The following is a 23717-nucleotide window of genomic DNA, read 5'->3' as shown; positions in this document are numbered from 1 at the left end:
TAAAACTGAGAAAGCACCTGAAACCCACCCCCCCGGCACGGTGTTTTTAATCAGTGATGTGATCGTGGCCACCTACGAGCAATTCTTCTCCGGCCACGTAAGCAAGCGTGGAAGAGATGCCTGCACAGCTCTTGTCCCGGCGCTGCAAGGGTGTCAAAACCACTCTTAAGGTGTGTTACAAAACAATAGACACAAACACAGTAAAGAAAAATTAGTGTGGCTCTACGTTACTGTTTTTCAAATTGCCACTAGAAAAATACTCTAATTATAAAAATAATTTGCACGTAATAAGCAGTACAATTTTTTGTCTGTCTTGTACATCAATTTTTGAACTGTTTTGTTAAAGAACATCGTTAAACACGTAATTTCTCAATATATATCAACAATCTGTATACAATTTAATGTAGAAATGCCAAATATGCAACGTAAGACAGTGAATGACAAGTGGCTGATAAATTCTGTAGATGTCACTGCAGAAATCACAGAATCCCAGCATGGCAGGGGTTGGCAGGGCCCTCTGTGGATCACCCAGCCCAACCCCCTGCCCAAGCAGGGTCACCCAGCGCAGGCTGCACAGCACCGCGTCCAGGCGGGGCTGGAATATCTCCAGAGAAGGAGACTCCACAGCCTCCCTGGGCAGCCTGGGCCAGGGCTCCATCACCCTCAGAGGGAAGAAGTTCTTCCTCGGGTTCAGCTGGAGCTTCCTCTGCTCCAGTTTGTGCCCATTGCCCCTTGTCCTGTCGCTGGGCACCACTGGAAAGAGTCTGGCCCTGTCCTCCTGACCCCCACCCTGCAGATATTTAGAGGCATTTCGAAGGTCCCCTCTCAGCCTTCTCTTCTCCAGGCTGAACAAGCCCAGCTCCCTCAGCCTCTCCTCGTAGGAGAGATGCTCCAGTCCCCTCCTCATCCTCGTAGCCCTGCGCTGGACTCTCTCCAGTAGCTCCTCATCTTTCTTGAACTGGGGAGCCCAGCACTGGACACAGCACTGCAGATGGGGCCTCCCCAGGGCAGAGCAGAGGGGGAGGAGAGCCTCCCTCGACCTGCTGCCCACACTCCTTGTGATGCACCCCAGGATCCCATTGGCCTTCTTGGCACCCAGGGCACGCTGCTGGCTCATGGTCACCCTGTCGTCCACCAGCACTCCCAGTCCCTCTCCACAGAGCTGCTCTCCAGCAGCTCAGCCCCAGCCTGTACTGGTGCCTGGGGTTGTTCCTCCCCAGGTGCAGGACCCTGCCCTTGCCCTTGTTGAACTCCATCAGGTTCCTCTCCACCCAGCTCTCCAGCCTGGCCAGGTCTCGCTGGATGGCAGCGCAGAGTTATGGCAGGTCGGAACTTCAACCTCTGAACCCCGGCGGCAGGGCAAGCCAGCTGCGGGCAGCTGCAGTCGGTATCGTTCTCAACGCCTTCACAGTTTTCTGTTAACATGCACTGTTTGTACAAATACACCGTTACAGGTTTTATGTATATACACACACAAACACACACACAGAGAAAGATTCTTTTATTATGTGTTTATATAAAATCACTTACTTGATGGAAAGGCCCTCCGATTACATTGCACAACCATCTGGACATAATTTGGCATTTCCACCCCCCCCCTTTAAAAATGAATTTAAAAAAGAGCCAAGTTCTGACTCCCCTGCGCAAAATACTTGGAGCGCGGGAGCTGCGCCTGCAGCTCAGCACGCAGCCGGCGCAGCGCCCGCTCGCAGCCTTCGCGCCTCGACAGCGCGTCTTCCCCCGGCACCGGCTGCGAACCAGAGCAGCGGAATCAAAGCCGAGAACTCTGCTTCGACAGCTCCTCTGCGAAAGCAGGAAAAGGGATCTGCGTCTCGCCGAGTCCGGACGCTTTAGGTTTTATGCTCCGGGTGCAGGGCAGGCTGCAGGCACAGCTCCCAGGCTGCAGGCTCGGCTCTGGGTGCAGGGCAGGCTGCAAGCTCGGCTCTGGGTGCAGGACAGGCTGCAGGCTCTGCTCCCAGGCTGCAGGACAGGCTGCAAGCTCGGCTCTGGGTGCAGGGCAGGCTGCAAGCTCGGCTCTGGGTGCAGGGCAGGCTGCAGGCTCTGCTCCCAGGCTGCAGGACAGGCTGCAAGCTCGGCTCTGGGTGCAGGGCAGGCTGCAAGCTCGGCTCTGGGTGCAGGACAGGCTGCAAGCTCGGCTCTGGGTGCAGGGCAGGCTGCAGGCACAGCTCCCAGGCTGCAGGCTCTGCTCTGGGTGCAGGGCAGGCTGCAAGCTCGGCTCTGGGTGCAGGGCAGGCTGCAGGCACAGCTCCCAGGCTGCAGGGCAGGCTGCAAGCTCGGCTCTGGGTGCAGGGCAGGCTGCAGGCTCTGCTTCCAGGCTGCAGGGCAGGTTGCAGGCTCGGCTCTGGGTGCAGGACAGGCTGCAAGCTCGGGTCTGGGTGCAGGGCAGGCTGCAGGCACAGCTCCCAGGCTGCAGGCTCAGCTCTGGGCGCAGGACAGGCTGCAGGCTCAGCTCTGGGTGCAGGGCAGGCTGCAGGCTCGGCTCTGGGTGCAGGGCAGGCTGCAGGCTCGGCTCCCAGCACTCACCAGCACCCACCGCCATCGTTTCGCGCGGCACCGCGCCGTGACGCCCGTGCCCAAGCACCCGCACGCACGCTCCCGACGCAGGTACCCCCCCCTCCCCGCACCCGTAATTACAAAAACCGTGAAGCCGGTGATGTTTTATCAGGCTCCGACACCTTCGCCTCCGCTTTGGCAGCGAAGCTCAGGCAACGTCGGTCTCGTTGGTGCGAGGTGAAGAGCGTCCCGCAAGAGCTCGGCAAAGACCCCATTCCCTTGGGCAAGAAAGAAGTTACCTCGGTGTGAAACCTCGCTTCCGAAGAAAGCTCGGGAAGAGAAGGAACGCCGCAGAGAGCTGAAGAAATCGCTTGGAAAAAGAACGGCCGCCCTTCCGCCGCGAGCGGCCGGTGCCGCGCAGAGGATTCGCCCGCCGGCGGCCGGCCCCGAGGGCTGCGGAGGGGCCGCCGCTCTCCTACAGCAGCACGCACGTCTTCTTGTCCTTGAAGGGGTTCTCGGAGGTGGGTATGCCCATCAGCAACGGGTCCTTCTTGGCGTGCTCCTCGCAGTAGAGCATGAGGTCTGCTGATGCTTTGGACACCTGTGGAAGACGGGGACGGGGGGGAAAACCCACCATGAAATGGTTACTTGCCCACAGCCGGTAACACGATCGCGCGTGCCGAGCGCTGCCGACGGGTACGAAGTCCCCGCGTGGGAAGGGAGCGGTGCGCGGCGGCTCCGGCGAGAGACGCGCTGCCACGGGCTCGCTCCAGCTTTGTCTGCCGGGGAGGGGAGGACGGACCCCGGTGCTCTTCGGGGTACTCGGGGTCGGTTTGCGACGTCAGGTGAAAGCACCGCTCGGCTCCTGCCCCGCTTCTACCGAAGACTAAAAATAAAGAGGAGAAGCCGCAAACCAGCACGGCAGGTTCGCGAGGAGGAACTTCCCATCCGCAGAGCTGGGGACAGCGAACAGCAGGGTCCTGCAACGAGCGGCCGCTTGGGACGGCGACGCGGGGTCCCTGCCCGCACGGCCCTGGTCCTCGGCCCCGCAACGGGCTCGGTGGCCGCTCTGTGGACCAGGACGCCAGTTCTGCTGGCCTTCAAGGGGCCGGGCAGCAACCCACGGAGCCCCACCAAAGCCCAGGAGGCAACACAACTAGCATAGTCCATACTCTGCCCTACCCTACCCTACCCTACCATACCCTACTCTACAGAATCCCAGAATCCCAGCATGGTCAGGGTTGGCAGGGACCTCTGGGGGTCACCCAGCCCAACCCCCTGCCCAAGCAGGGTCACCCAGAGCTGGCTGCACAGCACCGCGTCCAGGCGGGGCTGGAATATCTCCAGAGAAGGAGACTCCACAGCCTCCCTGGGCAGCCTGGGCCAGGGCTCCGGCACCCTCAGAGGGAAGAAGTTGTTCCTCATCTTCAGCTGGAACTTCCCATGCTCCAGTTTGTGCCCATTGCCCCTTGTCCTGTCACTGGGCACCACTGGAAAGAGTCTGGCCCCGTCCTCCTGACCCCCACCCTGTAGATATTTAGAGGCATTTCTAAGGTCCCCTCTCAGCCTTCTCTTCTCCAGGCTGAACAAGCCCAGCTCCCTCAGCCTCTCCTCGTAGGAGAGATGCTCCAGTTCCCTCATCATCCTCGTAGCCCTCCGCTGGACTCTCTCCAGTAGCTCCTCATCTCTCTTGAACTGGGGAGCCCAGCACTGGACACAGCACTGCAGATGGGGCCTCCCCAGGGCAGAGCAGAGGGGGAGGAGAACCTCCCTCGCCCTGCTGGTCACACTCCTCTTGATGCACCCCAGGATTCCATTGGCCTTCTTGGCAGCCAGGGCACACTGCTGGCTCATGGTCACCCTGTCGTCCCCCAGCACTCCCAGTCCCTCTCCACAGAGCTGCTCTCCAGCAGGTCAGCCCCAGCCTGTACTGGTGCCTGGGGTTGTTCCTCCCCAGGTGCAGGACCCTGCCCTTGCCCTTGTTGAACTCCATCAGGTTCCTCTCTGCCCAACTCCCCAGCCTTTCCAGGTCTCGCTGGATGGCAGCACAGCCTGCCGGTGTATCCACCACTCCTCCCAGCTCTGTGTCATCAGCAAACTTGCTGAGGGTACACTCTAACTCTTCATCCAGGTCATTGATGAAGAAGTTGAACAAGACTGGGATGAGCACTGACCCCTGAGGGACACCACTAGTTACCGGCCTCCAACCAGACTCAGCGCCGCTGATGACAACCCTCTGAGCTCTGCCATCCAGCCAGTTCTCAACCCACCTCACCAACCACTCATCCAGCCCACACTTCCTGAGCTTCCCTAGGAGGATGCTATGGGAGACCGTGTCGAAAGCCTTGCTGAAGTCCCTACCCTACCCTACCCTACCCTACCCTACCCTACTCTTCCCTACTCTACCCTACCCTACTCTTTTCCAGCTCTACCTGGAAAGCACCTTGGTTTCTTCTCTGCCTTAACTTGAAGGAATCCAGTTTCTGCTACCCTCTTTTGTTTTTTTTTTAACTACCTCCCTACACATCCACCTCCCCTGCCGACGCGGCACCCAGCCAGCGGGAGGATGGAACACAGCCACACGGCACGCGCGAAACCGGGCACGCGCACCGGCCTTCCGCTTCACCCATCGATGCGCGCGTCACGCTTCGCGCTGCTTCTCCCACGAGTCCACCAAGCGCCACGCTACCCGAGGGTGCTGGTAAGCGGCCGCGAGAATCAGATTTATTCAGATTTGTTGGGCTGAAACGTGAATATCGTGTTCCGAGATGGGGGAATAAAAATACCACATGCACGTACGCGCACACGCCCTCACCTTATCACCCCACAACTGCACGGTGGGGAAAAAACACAGGGGGGGAAAAAAAAAGGGGGTGAAGAAGGGCGTGCTCTCACCTTTATTCTCTCTATCGAGGCTTCTATCCTCAGCTGCTGGACGGTCCGGCGGGCCTGGGCGATGTTGTTGGACGTGCTAGCTGTTTTGCCAGACATCTTCAGCGAGGCGGTGACGCTCTGGTTGGAAAGACAGCGGGTTATTTTTCCAGAAGGCGGCACGGCACGCGAAACTGCTTTCACACACAGAGGCAACCACGAGACGCGGCGGAAAGTGCTTTGGTCTGCTTTGTTTTGGTTTGGGTTGATTTTTTCGCGCAACGGGACGGGTCAGCTGAGCAGCAGCTCTGCAAGCGATGCTCTGCGTCCAAAACACCCTTCAGAAAAAACAACAACGCACTGAGCTCTTCTTCTGCTCTACCCTCGCCTGCGTTGGTGGGTGATATGGGTTCACTGGCTCGTGCTCTTCTCGTGCACCCAGAGCCGGCTGCACAGCACCGCGTCCAGGTGGGGCTGGAATATCTCCAGAGAAGGAGACTCCACAGCCCCTCTGGGCAGCCTGGGCCAGGGCTCCGTCACCCTCAGAGGGAAGAAGTTCTTCCTCGGGTTCAGCTGGAGCTTCCTCTGCTTCAGTTTGTGCCCGTTGCCCCTTGTCCTGTCGCTGGGCACCACTGGAAAGAGTCTGGCCCCGTCCTCCTGACCCCCACCCTGCAGATATTTAGAGGCATTTCTAAGGTCCCCTCTCAGCCTTCTCTTCTCCAGGCTGAACAAGCCCAGCTCCCTCAGCCTCTCCTCGTAGGGGAGATGCTCCAGTCCCCTCCTCATCCTCGTAGCCCTCCGCTGGACTCTCTCCAGTATCTCCTCATCTTTCTTGAACTGGGGAGCCCAGCACTGGACGCAGCACTGCAGATGGGGCCTCCCCAGGGCAGAGCAGAGGGGCCTCCCTCCCTGCCTCCCCGTCACCAGCAGCTGGCCAGAACCTCGGCCGGAGCCTGGGCCCGCGGTGGCCCGATGACCCCCAAACAGGCACCGGCACCCCAAAGCCGAGAGCCTCGCGCTGCCCGGAGGGACCTGCAGGAGAGGGACACGCTGCGGATCCCTCCCCACACCTGAGCAGCTCACGTGCTGGTGGAAAACGAGACGCCCAGCCACAACCCCACCGTTTTCACTTAATATATTGAAAAACTACAGAGTGAAAAAAAAAACCCAAAGCAATTTCTTTTTCTCCAGTAACGCCTGCATCCCTGAGGAGTTAGGTAGCTCAACACCTGCCCGTCCCTTTAATTTCAGTACTGCTTATTTTTTTTAAGACATAAGGTTAAAAAATTGCTTATTCCAAAATGAACAGCTGAGCCGTTCCCCTCTCACGTCGCCGGGGCGAGCCCAGGCTGCCTCTGCCCAGCCTTCCCCTCCCCAGCCCAAAGCCCTTTTGCCACCGGGGAGGCTGGAGCTTCCCTGGAGCCCCTTCCCACCCTCCACGAATGACCTCGGTAGGAAAGTCTCAGTGCTCATTTTCCCAGCTGCTTAGCCCTGTTAATAAATTAGATGTTTAAAAAAAAAAAAAACAAACCACCCCAAAACCATAACATTTGAAAATTAAATTGCTGCGCTTCCTCATCTTCAAACAAACACAAGCAGCGTCGCTTTAGCAGTCCCTCGAAGATTGCTAAATCCCTTCCACAGAGAGATGTACAAACAACCAGGTCATCACCCAACGGTGCCGTTTTCCCCCCGAGATCCTGGCAACCCACCCCACCGACCGAGCCGCCGCGGCCGTCCCGCGCCGCGGGAGCTCTGGCCGGGGACGCTCGGTTTCGGACCGCAGCGGCGAAATGCCCAGAACTCCGCAGATTTACGTCGGCGGGACGCAGGGTTTCGTGTCCTCGGAGCCCCACGACGGGACTTTCTGGGACGGGGATGTCTCCGGGGATGTCTCCCATGAGAATCAAGTCACTCTCTAGCGAAAAGACCGCTTGGTTGGGGAGGGGACGGCTCCGGCTGGTGGGGAACAAGCCTCCAGGGTGGACGGGCAGCCCGCAGCTGAACGCAAAGACACCCCGAGAGCCGAGGTCACCCCGTCGCTTCTCCCAGCGGGGTCTCCCGTGTCCCCCAGCGCTCACAGCCACAATTACCCATTCTCTGTCACAGAATCCCAGCATGGTCAGGGTTGGCAGGGACCTCTGGGGGTCACCCAGCCCAACCCCCTGCCCAAGCAGGGTCACCCAGAGCCGGCTGCACAGCACCGCGGCCAGGCGGGGCTGGAATATCTCCAGAGAAGGAGACTCCACAGCCTCCCTGGGCAGCCTGGGCCAGGGCTCCGGCACCCTCAGAGGGAAGAAGTTCTTCCTCGGGTTCAGCTGGAGCTTCCTCTGCTCCAGTTTGTGCCCGTTGCCCCTTGTCCTGTCGCTGGGCACCACTGGAAAGAGTCTGGCCCCATCCTCCTGACCCCCACCCTGCAGATATTTATTGGCATTTCTAAGGTCCCCTCTCAGCCTTCTCTTCTCCAGGCTGAACAAGCCCAGCTCCCTCAGCCTCTCCTCACAGGAGAGATGCTCCAGTCCCCTCCTCATCCTCGCAGCCCTCCGCTGGACTCTCTCCAGTAGCTCCTCATCTTTCTTGAACTGGGGAGCCCAGCACTGGACACAGCACTGCAGATGGGGCCTCATCAGGGCAGAGCAGAGGGAGAGGAGAACCTCCCTGGACCTGCTGCCCACACTCCTCGTGATGCTATGTGCACCACTACTACACACTCCACTACTACTACGTGCACCACTACTACTACGTGCACCACTACTAGGCGTGCCACTACGACTCGTGCCAGGCTCAGCGGGAGGGTGCAGGGCGTTTCGGCGCCAGGCTCTCCCGGGCTCCCCGGGCGCTGCGAGCGCTGCTGCACGTGCCGCTTCCCGCGGCGCCGGCGTGGGAGCCAGGAGGCCGGCGGCCGGTTGGGACTTGAGCGCTGGCTGCCGGTTCTCCGACGGGGCAGACCGGGAGTGGGTCTGTTACGACTTGCAGAACCTAAAAACGCCCCGAGCCCAAGCCAAGACGCCGGCGTTGAAGCCGGGTGCAGAATAAAGAACTCTCTTCCGAGGGCGCACGGCGGGCACGGCGGCATCCAGAAACGCGGCTGCACGCAAGCGTCGCAGTCTCTGTCGTTGCGATATTTCACAGCCTTGATTTTTTTTGTTTTATTCTTTTTTAAACGTTTATGTCCCCGAGGGAAGAACCCGCTGGAGGGATCTCAAAGCACCTGGCACTACCCCCAGCCAAACCGCTCGCCTCTGGGTGAGGGCAGGCCCAGGGGGGGACGGCGTTGGCTGAAGAGCACGCACAGAATCATCAAGGTTGGGAAAGACCTCTAAGAACAAGTCCAACCGCCCACCCAACCCCACCACGCCTGCTAAACCATGGCCCCAAGTGCCACCTCCACGCGGATTTTGAACCCCTCCAGGGATATTTGGTGTCCCAGCGGGCGCTGACCGTGCCCCACCGCACCCTGCAAGCCCCAGCACCTCTCCACAGCCCCCCCGTGACGGGGATGCCAGCTCCCATGGCCTGCTCTCCTCTTCCTCACGCCCATGTCGAGCATCCCAGCGCAGGGCTCCGGCTGCTCCCGCCCGGGGTGGCAGGGGGTCCCCGGGCCCCCTCCCCAACACCGCCTTCTCCGCGCTGTGCTCTGGGGCTTCTCACTGCGGGGTGACCCACGGGGAGGGTGGGAGAGGCGCGGGGTCCCCGATGGCAGGAGCAGGCGGGAGAGAGGGGCACGCAGGGGGTGCCCCTGCCCACCCAAAACCCACACTGCCCTCGGGGGTGCCACCCCGGCATCGACCAGAGCCGCGGGGCCAGAAGAAGGTGCTGCGGGTTGGCAGGAGGATTTTACAGGGGACTCGGGGAGCCAGGACGTTGCGTGTCGAGCGTGGGAAAAGGAGCGGAAGGGTCGGCGTGGAGGAAGCGGGGGGCGAGCAGCCCCGATCCGTCGCGCGTACCTCCGCAGCTCGTCTCCGGGAACGCTCTTTATCGCGCCCACGCCTCCAAAGTCAACGCTACGGAAAAGTTACCCGCGCTGATCTTCCACGCTGTCCCTGGTGGAACCCCAGTTATGGAGGCCTGGAACGAGGAGAGCGCGTTCGACGCTTCCCCTGCTCGGAGGAGGGAACCACGGCCCCTTCGCAGCTCGCCCACCTCGGGCACCCATCCGGGCTGGTCCAAAGCTGCACCCCGGGCCTGGCTCCGGGTACGTGGCCAAACTCGTTTTTTCCAGCCAAAAAGCCGGGGCCCTGCTGACACCCAGTGGAAACCACGGCGAGAGGCTCGGCAGAGGGAAACGCCGCTGCTGAAACCTTGTCCTTCTGCTCCACCACTAAACAGGATGGAAAGAAAAACCCGCTCAGCAGGAAGAGATCGGAGCCCTGCCCTCAGCGGGAGGCAGAAGCGGTCAAAGGAAACAGGGATCAGAGATGCTCTCTGGTCACAGGATCCCAGCATGGTCAGGGTTGGCAGGGCCCTCTGTGGGTCACCCAGCCCAACCCCCTGCCCAAGCAGGGTCACCCAGAGCAGGCTGCACAGCACCGCGTCCAGGCGGGGCTGGAATATCTCCAGAGAAGGAGACTCCACAGCCTCCCTGGGCAGCCTGGGCCAGGGCTCCGTCACCCTCAGAGGGAAGAAGTTCTTCCTCATGTTCAGCTGGAACTTCCCATGCTCCAGTTTGTGCCTGTTGCCCCTTGTCCTGTCGCTGGGCACCACTGAAAAGAGTCTGGCCCCATCCTCCTGACCCCCACCCTGCAGATATTTAGAGGCATTTCTAAGGTCGCCTCTCAGCCTTCTCTTCTCCAGGCTGAACAAGCCCAGCTCCCTCAGCCTCTCCTCATAGCAGAGATGCTCCAGTCCCCTCATCATCCTCGCAGCCCTGCGCTGGACTCTCTCCAGCAGCTCCTCATCTTTCTTGAACTGGGGAGCCCAGCACTGGACACAGCACTGCAGATGGGGCCTCCCCAGGGCAGAGCAGAGGGGGAGGAGAACCTCCCTCGCCCTGCTGCCCACACTCCTCCTCATGCACCCCAGGATCCCATTGGCCTTCTTGGCACCCAGGGCACACGGGCACATTTCTCTTTTCAGTTCTCACCCCACAGCCGGTGGAAGGAGAGACGCGGGTACGTGACACGCCAGAGCTTACTGGGAGGACTGGCTGACACTCCTGCTTGTGGCAGCACCGAAGGCAGTCCCCCCAGTGCGAACCTCCCGGGGACAACGGCCACCACGCCTGCCCGCGAGCTCCCCGCCGGCTCCGGGGGTACCATGGGGTCTGCGAGCAGCCCCCCGCTCCCTCACCCTCCCTCCCTGCAGCCACGGCCTGGACGGTTTCCATTGGCGAGGCCGCGGCTGCCGTCACGGGGAAGGTTTCCGCTCCCGCAGCTCCGGCGAACGAAACCGTTGGCGGCGGCGATGGCCGGTTCCCGGCAGCGAGGAGGACTGGGTTTTTAAACAGGTATCAGGCAAGATTTCCAATCGTGGCACGAATATTTGACAGGCGCTGGAGAAAGTTTGGGTTCGGTGAAAGAAAACAAGACCCTCCCCAAAGAAACCCAACTCCTTTGCGTGTTCGAGGATCACGCCTGACACCCAGCACGAGCTCGAAGCAGACACCGAGACCGGGTTTTACACGTCGGAGGTGTAAGCACCCTGGGCTGGTGGGAGATGTCCCTGCTCACGGCAGGGGGTTGGAACCAGACGATCTTCAAGGTCCCCTCCAACCCAAACCATTCTGTGATTCTATGAAAAGCGGGGTGCAGGCGGGGGACCGGCACGCCCCAGCTCAGCCTCTTCGCCTCGCGCTTGGATTACGCTACGCATTCACAGATTTCAAAACCAGAAGAGATACGGCAAGGACAGCCTCTCCCCCCAGCCCTCGCTCGGAGGAGGTGTAGTAATTAGGGCTGGGTTAACGAGGGAGCCTGGGCACGCAGACAGCGAGCGGCCCGTCAGGGCACACAGAGGATAAAGGCTCCTTCACGCGCAGAACACACCAGCTTGCGGTGTCCATGCGGAGGTTTTATAACTTAAAAAAAGATCTCAGCTGTAAATGATGCTGCCAGGGTCTTCATTAGTCTTTCTAAAGTGTATAAAAATCCCAAACAACGTGAAATGAAAGGCAACAGGCAACTCCCAAGATCTCCAGCTGGATTTAGCGCTCCGGGTGTTTCACTAAGGACGGGTTCCCTCATCACAGAATCACAGAATAGTAGGGGTTGGAAGGGCCCTCTGTGGGTCATCTAGTCCAACCCCCTGCCCAAGCAGGGTCACCTACAGCAGGCTGCACAGGACCTTGTCCAGGCGGGTCTTGAATATCTCCAGAGAAGGAGACTCCACAACCTCCCTGGGCAGCCTGGGCCAGGGCTCCGTCACCCTCAGAGGGAAGAAGTTCTTCCTCATCTTCAGACGGAACTTCCTGTGCCCCAGTTTGTGCCCGTTGCCCCTTGTCCTGTCGCTGGGCACCACTGGAAAGAGTCTGGCCCCATCCTCCTGACCCCCACCCTGCAGATATTTGTAGGCATTTATAAGGTCCCCTCGCAGCCTTCTCTTCTTCAGGCTGAACAAGCCCAGCTCCCTCAGCCTCTCCTCGTAGGGGAGATGCTCCAGTCCCCTCCTCATCCTCGTAGCCCTCCACTGGACTCTCGCCAGTAGCTCCTCATCTTTATTGAACTGGGGAGCCCAGAACTGGACACAGTACTCCAGATGGGGCCTCACCAGGGCAGAGCAGAGGGGAAGGAGAACCTCCCTCGTCCTGCTGGCCACACTCTTCTTGATGCACCCCAGGATCCCATTGGCTTTCTTGGCAGCCAGGGCACGCTGCTGGCTCATGGTTAACCTGTCGTCCACCAGGACACCCAGGTCCCTCTCCGCAGAGCTGCTCTCCAGCAGGTCCACCCCAGCCTGTACTGGTGCATGAGGTTGTTCCTCCCCAGGTGCAGGACCCTGCCCTTGCCCTTGTTGAACCTCATCAGCTTCCTCTCTGCCCAGCTTTCCAGCCTATCCAGGTCACGCTGAATGGCAGCACAGCCTTCTGGTGTATCACCTCCCCTCCACGAGTCCTCCCAGCACCACCCGGCCGACCCACGCCGGGCGGCAGCGCCGGTTGATGCTCACAGCCCACCTCCACGCCTGCCGCTCCTCCAACCCCAGCAACCTGTCGGGGTATCGAGCAGCAGAAAAACCTGCTTTTATTGTTCCTCTGCGTTTTCTCCGACTTCACTTTTTATACCTTTAGCACAGATGAAAGCTACGAAAACCGACTTCTACATCAAGGTCACTTTGAAAAACGTCTGAGCAGCATTATTTTAAAGACGTCGGCCTGAAGTCATTAGCAGAGACCCCCCCGCGCTCCCTAACGAACCCCGGTGCAGCTCCTCCGCAGCGGGTACCTATTTCTCTCCACGGGCACTACCCAGCGACCTCACGCCAGAGAAGATGCCCACAAACTGCACCTCCAAAGAGACTCTGAGCTGTATCCGAATCGGTTCCTCTCACAGCACGTGAAGCAGGAGCGGCCCGCGGTTACGCGGCCGGCGGGGAGTCACGAGATGCAGCTCGGCCTCAGGGTACCCGACCTTCAGCAAATTCCTTCGTCTGAACGGGAGATAAAGCCGAGGTCGCCGGCGAGAGATCACAGAATCACAGAATCACAGCATGGTCGGGGTTGGCAGGGACCTCTGTGGGTCACCCAACCCAACCCCCTGCCCAAGCAGGGTCACCCAGAGCCGGCTGCACAGCACCGCGTCCAGGCGGGGCTGGAATATCTCCAGAGAAGGAGACTCCACAGCCTCCCTGGGCAGCCTGTTCCAGGGCTCCGTCACCCTCAGAGGGAAGAAGTTCTTCCTCGGGTTCAGCTGGAACTTCCCATGCTCCAGTTTGTGCCCGTTGCCCCTTGTCCTGTCGCTGGGCACCACTGGAAAGAGTCTGGCCCCGTCCTCCTGACCCCCACCCTGCAGATATTTAGAGGCATTTTGAAGGTCCCCTCGCAGCCTTCTCTTCTTCAGGCTGAACAAGCCCAGCTCCCTCAGCCTCTCCTCGTAGGAGAGATGCTCCAGTCCCCTCCTCATCCTCGTAGCCCTCCACTGGACTCTCTCCAGTAGCTCCTCATCTTTCTTGAACTGGGGAGCCCAGAACTGGACCCAGCACTGCAGATGGGGCCTCCCCAGGGCAGAGCAGAGGGGGAGGAGAACCTCCCTCGCCCTGCTGCCCACACTCCTCCTGATGCACCCCAGGATCCCATCGGCCTTCTTGGCACCCAGGGCACGCTGCTGGCTCATGGTCACCCTGTCGTCCCCCAGCACTCCCAGTCCCTCTCCGCAGAGCTGCTCTCCAGCAGGTCAGCCCCAGTCTGTCCTGGTGCCTGGGGTTGTTCCTCCCCAGGGGCAGGACCCTGCCCTTGCCCTTGTTGAACCTCATCAGGTTCCTCTCTGCCCAGCTCCCCAGCCTGGCCAGGTCACACCGGATGGCAGCACAGCCTGCTGGTGTGCCCACCACTCCTCCCAATCACTCCGAGCTCAAAGTCACTAACAGGGCGCAAAGTTCTTCACAGGCTGCTTGGTCACGCGAATTTATCCAAGCACCTGCTTTGACGAAGGGGCAGATACAGGAAGAGGAATTTGCGTTCTGCGATGCCAAACAACACACACCTAACAGCAAATACAGAAATTCCGGCGACTTCCACGCTGCCCCTTGCTACCTGGTGTAGCCCCTTGCTACCTGGCGTAGCGAACAAGGAGAAACCTCCTTTCCCTGGGGGTAGCAGCCCATTCGAAACCATATTTCTGCCCCCCAATATTGAACAGCTAAAAGGGGGGTGAGCGAGCGTCAGCAGCCTCTGCTGTGAGACCCCAGTGCAGCACCGAGCAGCAAGCACCGAGCCTGCCACCGAGCCACTGCCGTCCTCGCCGCCTCTCCTCCGCGAACCCGCCCGGTATTTTGCATTTGTCCTACTCCGGAATAAAATTCAGTCGCGGGGGTTCGGGACTTGTCACGCTGCTTTAGACTTTGCATAAGAGAAAGAAGTGTAGACTGGAAACTCACCTACATAGGCAGTTTGTGCTACCTGTCCGGCTCGCCTTGATTTTATCGGTGTAATGATCCTGAAACAGAGTAAAATAAGAATTGGAAGTGCTTCACAGTGCAAGAAAGCCAAAGCCAAGCAGGGTTAGCGCTTGTGCTTTAGCTCTGGTCGCAAGGACCGCAGTATTTTGAGATTGGCCTCACTGAAAAATCTACCTCAACCCCTTCTTACGGCCAGCTCCCCCATCTCCCTTTGCAGAATCCCAGAATCCCAGCATGGTGGCGGTTGGAAGGGCCCTCTGTGGGTCACCCAGCCCAACCCCCTGCTGAAGAAGGTCACCCAGAGCCGGCTGCACAGCACCGCGTCCAGGCGGGGTTTGAATACCTCCCGAGGCCGCGGCCGTGGGCAGCCAACACCCTCCGGCCGCCTCCCAAGCACCAACGAAGCCAACACGTTTCGGCAGCCTTCCTGCCTCCCGGCTGCCCCCACGGCTGCTCCCGAAGCCCACGCTCCCAGAACCCACGCGGGTGAGACCGAGAGGCAGCCGCCAGCAGAGCCGCCGGCTTCAGAGCGAGTCGAACCGCCCGGCGTAGAACCCGGCGCGGGCTCACGTGAAGAGCCGGTGGAGCCGGCGTTGGGCACGCGGGTTGCTCTGCCGGCCGTAGACTTCTCCGAGACATGAGCCTCCATGGATCAGTTCCACCAGCTGTGCTCAACCCACTGGAGAAACCACCGCGAGAGCCCACGATTCCCACACCCGGAAAAAAAATTGGAATTTGATCAGTCCTAAAAAGTACAAATTCCTGTGCCAGATACCGCTCACTTCTGCAAGGCTGGCAAGCCTGGATTACACTATATTTAACACCCTTCTTTAATTTTCGTTGTATAAAATGCTAATTGTAAAGCAAAACCATACAACAACAACATTTCGACGAGGGCGGCAATTTTCTAAGGGTTTTGGTTGTGAATGTTGTGGAATTGGGCACCCGACACACACAGCTCCGCTAGGAACAGACACCAGCGACTGACGAACACAAGGGTCGATTCGTTCAAAATCTGGAATACAGCTTCGTATTCTCATCGTTTGTCTAAAATCTCTAATATAGCTCCAATACAAACACAAACCAAGCTGGCTGCCACAGAATCACAGAATCACAGAATGTTCAGGGTTGGCAGGGCCCTCTGGGGGTCACCCAGCCCAGCCCCCTGCCCAAGCAGGGTCACCCAGAGCCGGCTGCACAGCACCGCGTCCAGGCGGGTCTTGAATATCTCCAGAGAAGGAGACTCCACAACCTCCCTGGGCAGCCTGGGCCAGGGCTCCATCACCCTCAGAGGGAAGAAGTTCTTCCTCATGTTCAGATGGAACTTCCCATGCTCCAGTTTGTGCCCGTTGCCCCCTGTCCTGTCGCTGGGCACCACTGGAAAGAGTCTGGCCCCGTCCTCCTGACACCCACCCTGCAGATATTTAGAGGCATTTCTAAGGTCCCCTCTCAGCCTTCTCTTCTCCAGGCTGAACAAGCCCAGCTCCCTCAGCCTCTCCTCGTAGGAGAGATGCTCCAGTCCCCTCATCATCCTCGTAGCCCTCCGCTGGGCTCTCTCCAGTAGCTCCTCGTCTTTCTTGAACTGGGGAGCCCAGCACTGGACACAGCACTGCAGATGGGGCCTCACCACGGCAGAGCAGAGGGGCAGGAGAACCTCCCTCGCCCTGCTGCCCACACTCCTCCTCATGCACCCCAGGATCCCATTGGCCTTCTTGGCACCCAGGGCACGCTGCTGGCTCCTGGTCACCCTGCCGTCCCCCAGCACTCCCAGTCCCTCTCTGCACAGCTGGGGCCTGTCACCCCATGGGATGCTGGGGGGGATGCTGGGGGGGACGCTGTGGGCTGCCTTGCTGCTGCGGGTGACAGAGCGGGTGACAGCAGCCACGGGGTGACAGGCCTCCTGCGACGCCCGCAGCGGGGGCTCCATGGCCGAGCCGAGCTGCCCGTCTCCGACTGCCGCATCACGTCGAGGGGCACCGCGCTCGGTGTAACACCCCCCGGCGCGCAGCTACGCGTGTGAAGTTCTGCACCCGCTGCCAGGAACCTAACTCTGACGGGTAATCGCTGCGCTCACCTTTTTTTACGCATTTCCACTGCGTGTTTCTGCACTTTGGTATCCCTGTAGAGACACCCGCTGCCGAACGCCGAACGCGATGCACCGGGCGCTGACACCCAGGCACAGACACCTCCTTAACCAGGGCACGGCTTTTCATTAACAATAACGAGCTCTTTCCATTTAATCTCCATTTCCGAGACCGGTCGTGCCTGCTCCCCTCCTTCCCCCACCGCATCGACGGACCCTTCTCCCGGCGAGCGAAGCGGGAGATGCTTTCGGAATTATCCTGATCCCGAAACCAGAGCCTCCGGGGCTCCCGCACGACTGCGACACGGCTGCAAATCCGCATTCCGCGTCTCCTTACGCTCACCCCAAGTATCTCCCCCGACGGCGCGGCTCTCCAGAGAGGAGCACCTCGCGCCGGAGGTGTTTAACCGGGACAGCTGCAGAGCAGGAGCAGCAAGACGGAGGCAGATCATCAGCGGAAGGTTTTGGAAACACGCGGGAAGCCGCACCGCACCACGGCACGGGACCCCTTCACTGGAACTTTGGTTTTCGAACGCAAACCACGACGAACCGCCCCGGGACGGCGTTTTCTTGCATCTCCCTGCGACACGGCAGCACGCGGGGGATGGCGTAAGCGCCTTTGGTGTCTGCTCGAGGTTGTTTTTAAAAACAGAAAGGAAAATTTCGTCTGGAAATACTCTGGCTGGTCACCGAGATGATTAACGACGTGGCAAGGAACCTTCTTTCACCAACTGAAAGCCACACACCGACACATCAAGCATCTCGGAGCTGCAGACTGCAGCAACCGCCGAGAAAAATTAAGCCCAAAGACCTAACAAGGGAGGACAGAAACCCCAAAACACCCAACCAGGGCCAGATGGCCCAGCAGAGGCCGTTCTGGAGACGGACTGCCTACGCGACAATTAATTTTAAATTAAATCTTCGGTTTCTAACGAAGCGGAACGCCCGGTTCTGCCGCCCCAGCCCCGTCGTCCGCAGGGCCACCTTGCGTCGCGCCGACCCGCGGCACCGGCCTGCGGAGCCACGCCGCCTGTCCCTGGTTCTCAGCCTGGATTTTCCCCTCTCTGCGGACCCCCGCCGGTCCCCGGCGAGAGCGTCCCGCCCCGGTCCCGCCGAAGCAGGCGGCGTGGGCAGCGCTGGGTCCCGCGACGTCGTCTTATCACGACGGAGACTCGGCGGGAGGTTTGTTTGCTCTCCTCTGCTCAAAGCACCGGAAAACTTTTCCTTTTCCCCACGATTAATCCTACACCCCCCCACCCCGGGAATAACACGGCCACCCCGCTCCCGTCGGCAGTGAATTCCCTGCTTCTCGCCCCAGCAAGGGGGAGAAGTCACTCTGAGCATCAGCACCTTCCCGGGGGAGCTTTCGCATGAAGATAACGATCGTTGCGCGAAGATAATCATCATTTAGAGAGCAAGATGAGGCAAAATGCCCCCCCCCCATGTGCTCTGTCTGCCTCGGCACAAGGAGTTCAGGAAAGATGAGGAGCTACTGGAGAGAGCCCAGCACAGGGCTACGAGGATGAGGAGGGGACTGGAGCATCTCTCCTACGAGGAGAGGCTGAGGGAGCTGGGCTTGTTCAGCCTGGAGAAGAGAAGGCTGAGAGGGGACCTTAGAAATGCCTACAAATATCTGCAGGGTGGGTGTCAGGAGGACGGGGCCAGACTCTTTCCAGTGGTGCCCAGCGACAGGACAAGGGGCAATGGGCACAAACTGAAGCAGAGGAAGCTCCATCTGAACATGAGGAAGAACTTCTTCCCTCTGAGGGTGACGGAGCCCTGGCCCAGGCTGCCCAGGGAGGCTGTGGAGCCTCCTTCTCTGGAGATATTCCAGACCCACCTGGACAAGGTCCTCTGCAGCCTGCTCTGGGTGACCCTGCTTGGGCAGGGGGTTGGGCTGGGTGACCCACAGAGGGCCCTGCCAACCCCTGCCACGCTGTGATTCCGTGATTCTCTGAAGGAGAGGCTGCAAACAGCGAAGGGATGATCCCACAGAGCATCGCCGGCGTCGGCCAGCCCGCGGGAGCCAAGACGCGGTACCAGCCCCAGCTCGGGGGCTCAGGACCCACAGCATCCCGACACTGCACCCCGCAGCCGCTCGCCGCTGCGATAACACAAACAATCCTCACAGCACGCTTTATTTATTTTTTTTTTTCCGCCTCTGTAACCCCACCGCGTGCCAAGACGCTGACACGGATACAGGAAGCCGAGTGTAAACACGCTGCCTGCTTTGCCAAACGCTGGAACGAAGGCGACTGGAAAATACCCAGCCGGCGGTGTCCCCGAGCTTCTCCGAGCTGCCCACCTCAGCCGGCTGCGCTGAGGAACCGCAGAGCCTGCCGACACCGGGCACGCTGCACCCCGGGTCTGTTTTTGGGACCTTCTCCCCCTCCCCAGGGACGCGGGGTTGGGAGGGGGCCGAGCCGCGACGTCGCGGCAGACGGGAACGCCGGGTCCCCCGGGGATGGATGCACCCCCGCTGTGTCCCCAGCTCCCCCGGTACCCCCATCGCTCCCCCCAGCTCCCCAAAGCCCCCAGGGGAACCCTACCGTCACGCAGCCCTGCCAGGGCTCTTGTCACTGCCTCTGCTCCTCCGGCCGCGTCTCGTTAATCCTTGCGACGCGCAGAGCGAGAACCTTGCGCTCGCGTCGTCGGCGCTTTCTCTGCTCCCTCCCTGCTACGGGCGGCTGCCGAGGGCAGGACAGACGGGGTCTGAGAAGGGGCCACGGCGCCGGATGCCGCACGAACGCTCAGGGTCAGAAAAACGAGGCCCAGTTGTGTAATATTGGAAAACTCAGAAAGCAGCTGCACGAATCCAGCAGTGCTTAACGCGGAGCAAATCCCGAGGGCCAGCAGGCATCTGCAGCTTCAGCTCCCCCAGAAACGGCCACTCCACAGCTGGGGAACGCGCACTCCCCGTCCATTAAAGCCAAAGAAAGTTTCACCACTGATCCCTTCCTCGGCACAGCACGGGCAGTTCTGTGCCGGAGGAGGAGACGCGCCAGCCCTCCCCACGCCTACGGTTTCGTACGCGCCGAGGACTTTCACAGAACCCCAGGATGGCGGGGGTTGGCAGGGCCCTCTGTGGGTCACCCAGCCCAACCCCCTGCCCAAGCAGGGTCACCCAGAGCCGGCTGCACAGGACCTTGTCCAGGGGGGTCTGCAATATCTCCAGAGAAGGAGACTCCACAGCCTCCCTGGGCAGCCTGGGCCAGGGCTCCGTCACCCTCAGAGGGAAGAAGTTCTTCCTCATCTTCAGACGGAACTTCCTGTGCCTCAGTTTGTGCCCATTGCCCCTTGTCCTGTCGCTGGGCACCACTGAAAAGAGTCTGGCCCCATCCTCCTGACCCCCACCCTGCAGATATTTAGAGGCATTTCTAAGGTCCCCTCTCAGCCTTCTCTTCTCCAGGCTGAACAAGCCCAGCTCCCTCAGCCTCTCCTCGTAGGAGAGATGCTCCAGTCCCCTCCTCATCCATTGACCTTGCAGCAACACAACCCTGCAGGATCACCGCTCCGTAGCTCGGCCACGGCAGCGGTGGTGTTCCCCACGCTAACTGCACGCTGCTGGGAAGTTCTCCTCTCCGTCCCCGTGAAGCCGGCTCCTCCGGCGATCTCTGCTCCAGCGCAGGGACGAAGCGAAATGGCGCAGGGGGAGGATTTACGGGGCTGCACCGCGCACTTCCGCAGCAACTTGAATTCGCTCTTGCGACAGAGCCCGATTGAAGGATGGAGCCTTGGGGCTGGGGGGCCCGTTCCCACCCCGTGGGGCTGTCACGTCTGGCACCTTCCAGACCAGGCTCGACATGGCAGCAGCTCCTGCTGCGCCCCAGACCTCGCCGTGCCGCGGGGAGCTCCGCGCCAATTCGGCTCAGACACACCGAGCCTTCTGAGGAACAGAGCCTAAGAAGTTACCAACCTTCAGTATTCATAAAAAAAAGTTTTGATATAGCCAGAGACACAGATCTGAAGCAAAAGAATCACAGAATCATCAAGGTTGGGAAAGACCTCCAAGATCATCCTGTCCAACCGTCACCCCAACACCCCCATGCCTGCTAAACCGTGTCCCCAAGTGCCACATCCAGATGGTTTCTGAACCCCTCCAGGGATGGGGACTCCCCCACCGCCCTGGGCAGCCTGGTCCGATGCCCGACCACTCTTCCAGTGAAGACATTTTTCCCAATATCCAACCTGAACCTCCCCTGACGCAGCTTGAGGCCATTACCCCTCGTCCTGTCACTGGTTCCTGGGGAGCAGAGACCAACCCCCACCTCACTACAACCTTCTTTCAGGTAGTTGTAGAGAGCAAGAAGGTCCCCCCTCAGCATCCTCTTCTCCAGCCTGAGCAGCCCCAGCTCCCTCAGCCGCTCCTCATGGGACTTGTTCTCCAGCCCCCTCCCCACCTCGCTGCCCTGCTCTGGACACGCTCCAGCCCCTCCACGTCCTTCTTGGAGCGAGGGGCCCAAAGCTGAGCAGAGTATCTGGAGCCTACAGCACAACTCGGTGTTGGCACTGAACGCCAGCAAGAGGTCAGCGAGCTGGCGGTGCTTCTGACCGGCGCGGACGGCGGCTGGGAGCCCTCGGAAGCTCCTCCAAAGAGCAGCAGAGCTCCGCTTATCGACGCAGGAGGTCCCATCAGCTGGGTGGTGACGCTGGGGAGCTTGGCCACAGCACTTGAGCACTTGACCCCGTCCACTGCTCCCCTCCGGAGTTCGCTTGCCTGCTTGAAGACATCCGAAACAACGGCGACGCGCTCAGCGCGAGGATGAAACGCGGGATTGAGAAGTCATTAACTGCAGACTAATCCCTCAATCTCATTTGGGGCTACTGGAGCAGCACAAAGCGCTACCGCTGCCCGGTACTCGCGACTTACTCGCAGAGTTTTATTCCTAAACCGATTTGCGGCGACGCCGGCCAACGGCCCGACAAATCGCCGCGAATTCGCTTCCTTACGCCCCGCTCATCAAATCGTTCCTCTTGGTCGTCAGAACTAACGAGGCCCAGGTTCCTACGCAGCCAGCCGGGCTTCCCCAGCCCTCCTCCCCGCCAGGCTGAAAAACGCAGCACATGCTTCGCAGAAATCTCCTTTTTCCTCCCCGAAAAGCCACGAAGCGAAGCTGGGAAGGGAATATTCGCGATTTCAAAGTCGCTAAAGTAAACTCCTCACCGCAACGGGGCGGGGAATCGCCGCAGCACCGACGCGAAACCTCCTCCGATAGCGAAACTTCCTCGGATAACGACGCTTACCGCTAATTAACCTCCTGCCCACGCTCATCGCGGGGCTCCTCGCGCGCGGGACGGCTCCTCCGCCGCGGCCGAGGAAATCCCGCCGCGGGATCGCCGGAAAGGGAGAAAGTTTCGACGATTTATCCCAAGGCTCCAGCTGCGGCCGCCATGGGGAAGGTCCGGGACGGACGGAGGGAGGCGGGGAGGCTGCACGGAGCCTTTCTCCAAGGGAAAGCCCTCTTTTATTATTATTATTTTTTTTTAATATGGGAAAAAAAAAACAAATTAAGGCGATTTCAGCGCTTTCCGGAGCCGCACGCAACTTGCCGCACCGCATCGAAACACCGAGCGCGGATTCTCGCCGGGACCGCGCCTCCAGAGCTGGGGGGGGGGGGTAAAAAAACAACAACAACAAAACCCGAAAAAGCCCAAAAATCAACCCAAAAACCAACCGGGCCCAACCCGCCCCGCCGGGCCCGGCCCAGCCGCCAACGGGCGGTTCCCGCCGCCCCCGCCGGGTCCGTGCGGGGCGGCCCGGTCAGGGGAGACCCCGACCCGGCGGTGGAACACCCCCCCCCCCCCCCCCCCCCCCCGGTACTCACCGCCCGGCGCTCCCCGTCGCCGCCCGCAGCTCCGTCTCCACGGGCGACCGGAGGGGGCGGCCTGGCCACGCCCACCGCCTGCGCCAGCCCCGCCCACCGCCTGCGCCCGCCCCGCCCACCCCCGCCCGGCCCCGCCCCGCCGGGGCCGGGCGGGGGTGGGCGGGGCGGGCGCAGGCGGGCAGTACGGCCCCGCCCCGCAGATTTTACCCCCCAAAATCCTAATAATTAATTAATATCCCAGCCTCCCCGCTGTCCCAGCTCATCCAATACCCGTTTTCACGCCGGGAAACGATTCTTCCCCTCTTTTTTTGGCAGTTTCTTTATTTTTTTTCCCAGTGTGACGTCACGGCGACGTCAGCGTGTGACGTCACGGCGCGCATCGCGTCACGGGGGACCCGGCAGCACCGTTTTTTGGTTCCGGGTCTGGAGAGCTGGGGCGTCATCCCCGACGAGGCTCAGCGGTTGGCGGAGCGAGAGCGAACGCTCCCAAAGAAAAAAAACACCATCGAGATTTTGAATTTTTTAACCATTAATTTTTCACCTCCCCGAGCCCCGCGCGCAGCCCAGTGGGGCGGAACGGGGGGGAGGTGTTAAAAAAACGTGGCGCCCGTTCCCAAACCCCACCAGCCACCAAACCCCGCGGGGACCGCGGGCGGCTGACGGGCAACGCGCCTCTCCCAGCTCTGCGGGAGACGATTGCCCAACCAAAGCCGGTCTGTCCCGCTCCGAAAGCCGGATTCAGACCCCCCCCCCGGAGCTGTTTCCCAAGGGATTGCGATGGGAGCAGCGTGTAATGCGGGGTCTGGGGCAGACCCCATCACACGGTGTGATGGTCGAGCATCCCGGCCGCCGGACCAGCACAGCATCCCAGTTCCCCCACGTCCTGGGGGGGTTCGCAGGGGAGCGAGGGCAGTGCCGGCGCCCGGGGAGGAGCGGGCTCGGAGCCTGCCAAGACTCGTCTGCTGCCCGGACGGGCCCGACGTGCCTCTGCTTGCGGGGCTGGGTGCTTTGATGGGGAACCCATTTGTCTCCGGAGGCAGAGCAGGGTGTTGATTAACTCCTAACTACAGGTTGCCACAGGAGTGCTCGTTAGATCAGATTAAGCTTGGTCTCGGTGTTGTTTTTACACTGGACTCGTTGTTGTTAAACTCAAACCACAGGAGGACACGTGAACATTTGGAGTTCACAGAATCCCAGGATGGTTGGGGCTGGCAGGGACCTCTGTGGGTCCCCCAGCCCAGCCCCCTGCCCAAGCAGGGTCACCCAGAGCCGGCTGCACAGCACCGCGTCCAGGCGGGGCTGGAATATCTCCAGAGAAGGAGACTCCACAGCCTCCCTGGGCAGCCTGGGCCAGGGCTCCGTCACCCTCAGAG

General features: G+C 60.5%; 1 protein-coding gene across 3 annotated transcripts; it reads right to left on the bottom strand.

The window, feature by feature from the left end:
* Nucleotides 1-1486: 1486 nt before the first annotated feature.
* Nucleotides 1487-22422, bottom strand: GNG12 (G protein subunit gamma 12). Of its 3 annotated transcripts, XM_075424268.1 has the most exons (4): nucleotides 22345-22416; nucleotides 14416-14474; nucleotides 5410-5526; nucleotides 1487-3115 (listed from the first exon to the last, which is right to left on the bottom strand). In XM_075424268.1, the coding sequence occupies exons 3-4, from the start codon at nucleotides 5503-5505 to the stop codon at nucleotides 2990-2992; spliced, it is 222 nt and encodes a 73-aa protein (XP_075280383.1). In that variant the 5' UTR covers nucleotides 5506-5526; nucleotides 14416-14474; nucleotides 22345-22416; the 3' UTR covers nucleotides 1487-2989. The 3 variants fall into 3 exon arrangements, with proteins under 3 accessions (XP_075280383.1, XP_075280382.1, XP_075280384.1); XM_075424267.1 differs by lacking the exon at nucleotides 14416-14474 and having other exon boundaries at nucleotides 22345-22422; XM_075424269.1 differs by lacking the exons at nucleotides 14416-14474; nucleotides 22345-22416 and adding an exon at nucleotides 21764-21824.
* Nucleotides 22423-23717: the final 1295 nt, after the last annotated feature.

This window comes from Opisthocomus hoazin, chromosome 6 (assembly GCF_030867145.1).
Source record: "Opisthocomus hoazin isolate bOpiHoa1 chromosome 6, bOpiHoa1.hap1, whole genome shotgun sequence".
NCBI classification, from domain to species: Eukaryota; Metazoa; Chordata; class Aves; order Opisthocomiformes; family Opisthocomidae; genus Opisthocomus; species Opisthocomus hoazin.
Note: the sequence above shows the minus strand (reverse complement) of the source record. Positions and strands in the feature narration are given on the sequence as shown.

Coding starts and splice junctions, on each gene's coding strand:
- GNG12 (XM_075424267.1), bottom strand. CDS start 5,505: ATGTCTGGCAAAACAGCTAGCACGTCCAACAACATCGCCCAGGCCCGC. Junction 3,116..5,409: donor CCTCGATAGAGAGAATAAAG/GTGAGAGCACGC, acceptor CGTCTTCCACAG/GTGTCCAAAGCATCAGCAGA.